This window comes from Somniosus microcephalus, chromosome 5 (genome assembly GCF_052327205.1).
Source record: "Somniosus microcephalus isolate GS21.2 chromosome 5, FLI_Smic_1.0, whole genome shotgun sequence".
NCBI lineage: Eukaryota > Metazoa > Chordata > Chondrichthyes > Squaliformes > Somniosidae > Somniosus > Somniosus microcephalus.
This window is the reverse complement of record NC_140991.1, coordinates 82,914,655-82,923,544: the sequence shown is the minus strand read 5'-3', so window position 1 is coordinate 82,923,544 and position 8,890 is coordinate 82,914,655. Positions and strand designations below refer to the sequence as shown.

The 8,890-nt window shown below is 58.0% G+C and overlaps 1 protein-coding gene across 2 annotated transcripts in view; it reads left to right on the top strand.

The window, feature by feature from the left end:
• Window positions 1-1,900: 1,900 nt before the first annotated feature.
• nmt2 (N-myristoyltransferase 2) overlaps window positions 1,901-8,890 on the top strand; it is a 57,013-nt gene continuing 50,023 nt past the window's right edge. Inside the window, exon 1 of one of the 2 annotated variants that reach the window (XM_085987914.1) lies at window positions 1,901-2,138. In XM_085987914.1, coding sequence (XP_085844040.1) covers window positions 2,026-2,138 — 113 coding nt within the window. In that variant the 5' untranslated portion in view covers window positions 1,901-2,025. The remainder of the gene's footprint in view (window positions 2,139-8,890) is intronic. The other variant, XM_085987913.1, reaches the window with a different exon arrangement.

The window sequence follows — 8,890 nt, the reverse complement described above, 5'->3', positions numbered from 1 at the left end:
AAGGTCGTAAATCTGTGGAATTCTCTGCCCCAGAGAGCTCTGGAGGCTGGGTTATTAAATACATTTAAGTTGGACATAGACAGATTTGTGCAAGATAAGGGAGTGAAGGGGAGCGGGCGGGGAAGTGGCTTTGAGCCCAAGATCAGCCATGATCTTATTGAATGGTGGAACAGGCTCGAGGGGCCAAGTGGCCTATTCCTGCTCCTATTTTTTATGTTCTTATGTTGCCCAATGTATATGTTTGTTTGTATGAGGTGCAGATTTTCAGGTGCGCATGTTTTTACGAGGCACAGGTGGACATGTATGGTTGTGAGAGGTGCAGATAGACTTGTATGACCACGAAAGGCAGACATGGACATGTATGGTTGTGGAGGTTGCCCAATGTGTGTTTGGTTGTGGAAAGCGAAGGTTACCTGATTAATGTCTAAGGTGTCAGCCTTGGCTCAGTTGGTAGTACTTTTACTTCTGAATCAGAAGGTTGTTGGTTCAAGTCCCACTCCAGAGACTTGAACACAAAATCTAGGCTGGCACTTGCACTGAAGGAGTGCTGTGCTGTCAGAGGTGCCATCTTTTGGCTAATACATTAAACCGAAGCCCCTTTTGCCCTCTCGGGTGGATGCAAAAGATCCCATGACACTGTTTCAAAGAAGAGCAGGGAAGTTTACCAAGTGTCATGGTCAATATTTTTCCCTCAACCAACATCACTAAAAACAAGATGGTCATTATCACATTGCTGTTTGTGGGACCTTGCTGTGGACAATTGACTGCCACGTATCCTACAGTGACTATTCTTAGGAGGCTTCTGTACATTTGGTTGCAAGAAGCGTAAATTGTATGATGATTGCCTAAGGCACAAGTTTGGTTGTGCTTGGGAGGTGCAGGTTTCCCGGTGTATGAGTTGGTGGGAGGTGCAGGTTTCCCGGTGCATGAGTTGGCGGGAGGTGCAGGTTTCCCGGTGTATGAGTTGGTGGGAGGTGCAGGTTTCCCGGTGTATGAGTTGGCGGGAGGTGCAGGTTTCCCGGTGCATGAGTTGGCGGGAGGTGCAGGTTTCCCGGTGTATGAGTTGGTGGGAGGTGCAGGTTTCCCGGTGCATGAGTTGGTGGGAGGTGCAGGTTTCCCGGTGTATGAGTTGGCGGGAGGTGCAGGTTTCCCGGTGTATGAGTTGGTGGGAGGTGCAGGTTTCCCGGTGTATGAGTTGGCGGGAGGTGCAGGTTTCCCGGTGCATGAGTTGGCGGGAGGTGCAGGTTTCCCGGTGTATGAGTTGGTGGGAGGTGCAGGTTTCCCGGTGCATGAGTTGGCGGGAGGTGCAGGTTTCCCGGTGCATGAGTTGGCGGGAGGTGCAGGTTTCCCGGTGTATGAGTTGGCGGGAGGTGCAGGTTTCCCGGTGTATGAGTTGGCGGGAGGTGCAGGTTTCCCGGTGCATGAGTTGGCGGGAGGTGCAGGTTTCCCGGTGTATGAGTTGGCGGGAGGTGCAGGTTTCCCGGTGTATGAGTTGGCGGGAGGTGCAGGTTTCCCGGTGCATGAGTTGGCGGGAGGTGCAGGTTTCCCGGTGTATGAGTTGGCGGGAGGTGCAGGTTTCCCGGTGTATGAGTTGGCGGGAGGTGCAGGTTTCCCGGTGTATGAGTTGGCGGGAGGTGCAGGTTTCCCGGTGTATGAGTTGGCGGGAGGTGCAGGTTTCCCGGTGCATGAGTTGGCGGGAGGTGCGGGTTTCCCGGTGCATGAGTTAGCGGGAGGTGCAGGTTTCCCTGTGCATGAGTTGGTGGGAGGTGCAGGTTTCCCGGTGCATGAGTTAGTGGGAGGTGCAGGTTTTCCGGTGCATGAGTTGGTGGGAGCTGCAGGTTTCCCTGTGCATGAGTTAGTGGGAGGTGAAGGTTTCCCTGTGCATGAGTTAGTGGGAGGTGCAGGTTTCCCGGTGCACGAGTTAGTGGGAGGTGCAGGTTTCCCGGGTGCGGGTGCGGGAGGTGCGCCGTGTCGCTGTCGCGCGGGGGCGCTGTTGCGGGCTCGGGCTCGCTCGGCGGCGGTTGCATGATGGCGGAGGACAGCGAGTCGGCGGCCAGCCAGCAGAGCCTGGAGCTGGACGATCACGACACCTGCGGGATCGACGGAGACAACGAGGAGGAAAATGAGCAAACGCACAGGTAGCGGGCGATGGGCCGGGCTCCCGGGCAGGGCAGCCCCGGGTTGGGCGGAGGGACGGGCTGTGTGTGTGTGAGAGCCGGGGAGAGACCTTCACCAACTCCGGGCCCGCCAGGCAGGCAGCAGGCCCGGGACACGGCGGCATTTATCAGGGGGGAAGAAGGGACCTCCTCATCCTGGGGGGTGGTGGGGGATACAGCCAGAGCCAGCCGGCCAAACGCAAACTCCCGCTCCGAGCAGTAGTGACAGGAGGAGGGGACACCTGGAGCCTGCCGCCCGTGTGGGTAAATCGGGAGGGGGAGCTGGGGGTTCTCTTGAGGGCCGAGCTCTTGCGTTGTGTAGGTAAATCAAGAGTGGAGTCCCTGGCTGAGGTTCAGTCCCCAACACTGTGTAGGTTCACATGTAAATCAGGAGATGGGGGTCATTGTCTGCGGGTTAATCCCCTGAGTTTGACAAGTTAATCGGGAGGGGAAGGGGGTGGGGTGTCCATCCCCTGCGCTGTGTAGGCTTGGAAAGTAAATCAGGAGGAGGGTCGATCCCCTGTGCTGTGTAGGTTTGGCAGGTAAATCAGACGGATGGTCGATCCCCTGTGATGTGTAGGTTTGGCAGGTAAATCAGGAGGAGGGTCGATCCCCTGTGATGTAGGTTTGGCAGGTAAATCAGACGGGGGGTCGATCCCCTGTGCTGTGTAGGTTTGGAAGGTAAATCGGGAGGGGGGGTGTTGATCCCCTGCTCTGTGTAGGATTAGAAGGTAAATCAGACGGGGTGTTGATCCCCTGCGTTGTGTAGGTTTGGCAGGTAAATCAGACGGATGGTCGATCCCCTGTGATGTGTAGGTTTGGCAGGTAAATCAGGAGGAGGGTCGATCCCCTGTGATGTAGGTTTGGCAGGTAAATCAGACGGGGGGTCGATCCCCTGTGCTGTGTAGGTTTGGAAGGTAAATCGGGAGGGGGGGTGTTGATCCCCTGCTCTGTGTAGGATTAGAAGGTAAATCAGACGGGGTGTTGATCCCCTGTGCTGTGTAGGATTGGAAGGTAAATCGGGAGGGGGGGTGTTGATCCCCTGTGATGTGTAGGATTGGCAGGTAAATCAGACGGGGGGTCGATCCCCTGTGCTGTGTAGGATTAGAAGGTAAATCGGGAGGGGGGGGTGTTGATCCCCTGCTCTGTGTAGGATTAGAAGGTAAATCGGGAGGGGGTGTTGATCACCTGTGCTGTGTAGGATTGGAAGGTAAATCGGGAGGGGGGGTTGATTCCCCTGTGCTGTGTAGAATTGGAAGGTAAATCGGGAGGGGGGGTGTTGATCACCTGTGCTGTGTGGGATTGGAAGGTAAATCGGGAGGGGGGGTGTTGATCCCCTGCACCGTGTAGGATTAGAAGGTAAATCGGGAGGGGGTGTTGATCACCTGTGCTGTGTAGGATTGGAAGGTAAATCGGGAGGGGGGGTTGATTCCCCTGTGCTGTGTAGAATTGGAAGGTAAATCGGGAGGGGGGGTGTTGATCACCTGTGCTGTGTAGGATTGGAAGGTAAATCGGGAGGGGGGGTGTTGATCCCCTGCACCGTGTAGGTTTGGCAGGTTAGTGGCGCGGGGGTGGGCTTGGGGTTGTTACTTACCTGAGGATCGCCCCTGTAATGTGTGGGTTCAGTTGGTAAATCAAGTTGTGGGGGCTCCTTGCCCGAGGGACAATCCCCTGCGCCATATAGGTTTGGCAGGTAAATGGGGTGGGTGTCCCTCCCGGGGGCCAAACCCCTGCACTTGCACTATTTATCTGGCGGGTGGCTTGAAAGGTAAGAACATCGATACGGCTTTTTTATCAATACGTTAGCATAAATATGCAGACATTTTCCCCTTCCGTCCCCACCTCTGCCTCCAGCCTGCTGTTTGTGTGTTTTCAAATTCTCACTATTGTTAGCTGTTTAAAATGTGCAGTTATTTTAAATTCTGTGTCCAATATCGTCGTGAAAGTGACCATGTGACAACTGTGTAACTGGGATCTGCTATCACTGTGTATAATCACCATATCCGGTACTGTCGTACTAAAATATAGTTAGATTGAATATTTATTTTATAATTACATTGTAGTAGCTATCATTTGAATAGCATTAGTAGAAATGTTTGTAATTTCTTTTGAACATATAAACTTATTAACGTGATAAACAATTAATTTTTTGTTCTCACCATATGTAGCACAGAGCTGCATGCTAGTTTGATCCTGAAAAATCTGATCTCTCTAAGCAGGGATTAAAAAGCTTAATATAAGTTAGCAGTCAGAAATAATTTCTTCCACAACTGAATATATAAAGCAACAGAAAATGCTGGAAATACTCAGCAGGCCAGGCAGCATCCGTGGAGAGAGAAACAGTTAACGTTTCAGGTCTGGGACCCTTCATCAGAACTGGAAAAAGCTGGAGATGTAACACCTGATATTAAGCAGGTGCAGAGACGGGCGGGGAGTTAGGAGGGCCTGGCCAGCTGAGTATTTCCAGCATTTTCTGTTGTTATTTCAGATTTCCAGCATCCGCAGTATTTTTGCTATTATATAAAGCAACAGTGCAGTTACAGATCAAATATTGGTTAGTGTCGCTCTTTGTGGCAACTAAGCTTACATTTTAAAAAGGCTACAGTAGGCTGTTAACCATGTACATTTATTCCCTAACTGTAGTCAAATATGTGGTCAATTTAGAGTTTTTAGCGAGCTTTGGTCAAATGTCACAACTGAATTACATGACCTGGTTGTCATCTGCATACCAACCACAAAAGATGAAATCTTTTCAGTGACTATTGAAAGATTCTTGCACCACAGAATTACTAATAGCAATGTCATTGCTACTAGTTTATCAAGAAATAATTTGCAGTTGATTGCTAAGTTAACTATGACCAGTTGATTATGACTTTGTCACTAAGATTGAGACCACCCTTTGAGCTGTCTCCGCTGCTTCCCGTGTCTTCCCTTTGCCCGCCAAATCTCCCTCCAGGCTTCTTCTGGACCCACACTTTTTCTACCGTCTCTCCTCATGCCCTTTCTGAGTTCAACTCTGCCATCTCCTGCTCCCTTGACACCATTATTGCTAAACTGCTGACCACCAAACTTACCTTCCTGGTCTCCATGCTAGCTGACATTTTAACTGGTTCCCTCTCAGCTTTTGAGCCTCACCCTTTCAAAACCGCTATCATCACCCCATCCTCAAAAAAACACTCTTGTCCCTTCTGTTCTTGCAAACTACCGTCCCATCTCCAACTTCCCTTTCCTCTCCAGTCCTTAAACATGTTGTCACTTCCCAAATCCATGCCCATTTTACCTGTAACTCCATGTTTGACGCCCACCAGTTTCTGTGCCTGCTACAGCACTGAAGTGGTCCGAACCAAAGTCACAACTGACATACTCTGTGACTGTAACCGTGATGCATTATTCCACCTTGTTCTCTTTGATCGCCAGCCTTTGACATGGGCAATCACACTGTTCTCTTCCACACCATCTCCATTGGCCTGCTCAGTGGAATTCCCCTAGCTTGAATGCATTCTTACCTATCATAGCCAGTGCATCTCCAGCAATGGCTTCTCTTCCCAACCCTGCACACTTACTTCTGGAGTCCCCGAAGGATCTATTTTTGGCCCCTCCTCTTCCTCATCTGCTTGCTACACTTTGGCAACTTCATCTACATTTATGGGGTCAGCTTCCACATGTGAACAGGCTTTGAGCATAACTTGATGGGATTTATAATAGCATGTGCTCTCTCTCTCCCCCTCTCCTCTGCCCCCTCCCTCCCCCTCTCTCTCTGCCCCCTCCCTCCCCTCTCTCTCTGCCCCTCCCTCCCCCTCTCTCTCTGCCCCCTCCCTCCCCCTCTCTCTCTGCCCCCTCCCTCCCCCTCTCTCTCTGCCCCCTCCCTCCCCCTCTCTCTCTGCCCCCTCCCTCCCCCTCTCTCTGCCCCTCCCTCCCCCTCTCTCTCTGCCCCTCCCTCCCCCTCTCTCTCTGCCCCCTCCTCCCCCTCTCTCTCTGCCCCCTCCCTCCCCCTCTCTCTCTGCCCCCTCCCTCCCCCTCTCTCTCTGCCCCTCCCTCCCCTCTCTCTCTGCCCCCTCCCTCCCCCTCTCTCTCTGCCCCCTCCCTCCCCCTCTCTCTCTGCCCCCTCCCTCCCCCTCTCTCTCTGCCCCCTCCCTCCCCCTCTCTCTCTGCCCCCTCCTCCCCCTCCCTCTCTCTCTGCCCCCTCCCTCCCCCTCTCTCTCTGCCCCCTCCCTCCCCCTCTCTCTCTGCCCCCTCCCTCCCCCTCTCTCTCTGCCCCCTCCCTCCCCCTCTCTCTCTGCCCCCTCCCTCCCCCTCTCTCTCTGCCCCTCCCTCCCCTCTCTCTCTGCCCCCTCCCTCCCCCTCTCTCTCTGCCCCCTCCCTCCCCCTCTCTCTCTCTGCCCCCTCCCTCCCCCTCCCCCTCTCTCTCTGCCCCCTCCCTCCCCCTCCCCTCTCTCTCTGCCCCTCCCTCCCCCTCCCCTCTCTCTCTGACCCCTCCCTCCCCCTCTCTCTCTGCCCCTCCCTCCCCTCTCTCTCTGACCCCTCCCTCCCCTCTCTCTCTGCCCCTCCCTCCCCTCTCTCTCTGCCCCTCCCTCCCCTCTCTCTCTGCCCCTCCCTCCCCCTCTCTCTCTGCCCCCTCCCTCCCCCTCTCTCTCTGCCCCCTCCCTCCCCCTCTCTCTCTGCCCCCTCCCTCCCCCTCTCTCTCTGCCCCTCCCTCCCCTCTCTCTCTGCCCCCTCCCTCCCCCTCTCTCTCTGCCCCCTCCCTCCCCCTCTCTCTCTGCCCCCTCCCTCCCCCTCTCTCTCTGCCCCCTCCCTCCCCCTCTCTCTCTGCCCCTCCCTCCCCTCTCTCTCTGCCCCCTCCCTCCCCCTCTCTCTCTGCCCCCTCCCTCCCCCTCTCTCTCTGCCCCTCTCCTCCCCCTCTCTCTCTGCCCCCTCCCTCCCCCTCTCTCTCTGCCCCCTCCCTCCCCCTCTCTCTCTGCCCCCTCCCTCCCCCTCTCTCTCTGCCCCCTCCCTCCCCCTCTCTCTCTGCCCCCTCCCTCCCCTCTCTCTGCCCCCTCCTCCCCTCTCTCTCTGCCCCTCCTCCCCTCTCTCTCTGCCCTCCTCCCTCTCTCTGCCCTCCTCCCCTCTCTCTCTGCCCCTCCTCCCCTCTCTCTCTGCCCCCTCCCTCCCCTCTCTCTCTGCCCCTCCCTCCCCCTCTCTCTCTGCCCCCTCCCTCCCCTCTCTCTCTGCCCCCTCCCTCCCCCTCTCTCTCTGCCCCCTCCCTCCCCCTCTCTCTCTGCCCCCTCCCTCCCCCTCTCTCTCTGCCCCCTCCCTCCCCCTCTCTCTCTGCCCCCTCCCTCCCCCTCTCTCTCTGCCCCCTCCCTCCCTCTCTCTCTGCCCCCCCTCCCCCTCTCTCTCTGCCCCCCTCCCCCCTCTCTCTCTGCCCCCTCCCTCCCCCTCTCTCTCTGCCCCCTCCCTCCCCCTCTCTCTCTGCCCCCTCCCTCCCCCTCTCTCTCTGCCCCTCCTCCCCCTCTCTCTCTGCCCCCTCCCTCCCCTCTCTCTCTGCCCCCTCCCTCCCCCTCTCTCTCTGCCCCCTCCCTCCCCCTCTCTCTCTGCCCTCCCTCCCTCTCTGCCCCTCCCTCCCCCTCTCTCTCTGCCCCCTCCCTCCCCCTCTCTCTCTGCCCCTCCTCCCCCTCTCTCTCTGCCCCCTCCCTCCCCCTCTCTCTCTGCCCCCTCCTCCCCCTCTCTCTGCCCCTCCCTCCCCCTCTCTCTCTGCCCCCTCCCTCCCCCTCTCTCTCTGCCCCTCCTCCCCCTCTCTCTCTGCCCCTCCCTCTCCCTCCCCCTCTCTCTCTGCCCCCTCCCTCCCCCTCTCTCTCTGCCCCCTCCCTCCCCCTCTCTCTCTGCCCCCTCCCTCCCCCTCTCTCTCTGCCCCCTCCCTCCCCCTCTCTCTCTGCCCCCTCCCTCCCCCTCTCTCTCTGCCCCCTCCCTCCCCCTCTCTCTCTGCCCCTCCCTCCCCCTCTCTCTCTGCCCCCTCCCTCCCCCTCTCTCTCTGCCCCTCCTCCCTCTCTCTCTCTGCCCCCTCCCTCCCCCTCTCTCTCTGCCCCCTCCCTCCCCCTCTCTCTCTGCCCCCTCCCTCCCCCTCTCTCTCTGCCCCCTCCCTCCCCCTCTCTCTCTGCCCCCTCCCTCCCCCTCTCTCTCTGCCCCCTCCCTCCCCCTCTCTCTCTGCCCCCTCCCTCCCCCTCTCTCTCTGCCCCCTCCCTCCCCCTCTCTCTCTGCCCCCTCCCTCCCCCTCTCTCTCTGCCCCTCCCTCCCCCTCTCTCTCTGCCCCCTCCTCCCCCTCTCTCTCTGCCCCCTCCCTCCCCCTCTCTCTCTGCCCCCTCCCTCCCCCTCTCTCTCTGCCCCCTCCCTCCCCCTCTCTCTCTGCCCCCTCCCTCCCCCTCTCTCTCTGCCCCCTCCCTCCCCCTCTCTCTCTGCCCCCTCCCTCCCCCTCTCTCTCTGCCCCCTCCTCCCCCTCTCTCTCTGCCCCCCTCCCTCCCCCTCTCTCTCTGCCCCCTCCCTCCCCCTCTCTCTCTGCCCCCTCCCTCCCCCTCTCTCTCTGCCCCCTCCCTCCCCCTCTCTCTCTGCCCCCTCCCTCCCCCTCTCTCTCTGCCCCCTCCCTCCCCCTCTCTCTCTGCCCCTCTCCTCCCCCTCTCTCTCTGCCCCCCCCCCTCTCTCTCCCCCCTCCCCTCTCTCTCTGCCCCCTCCCTCCCCCCTCTCTCTCTGCCCCCTCCCTCCCC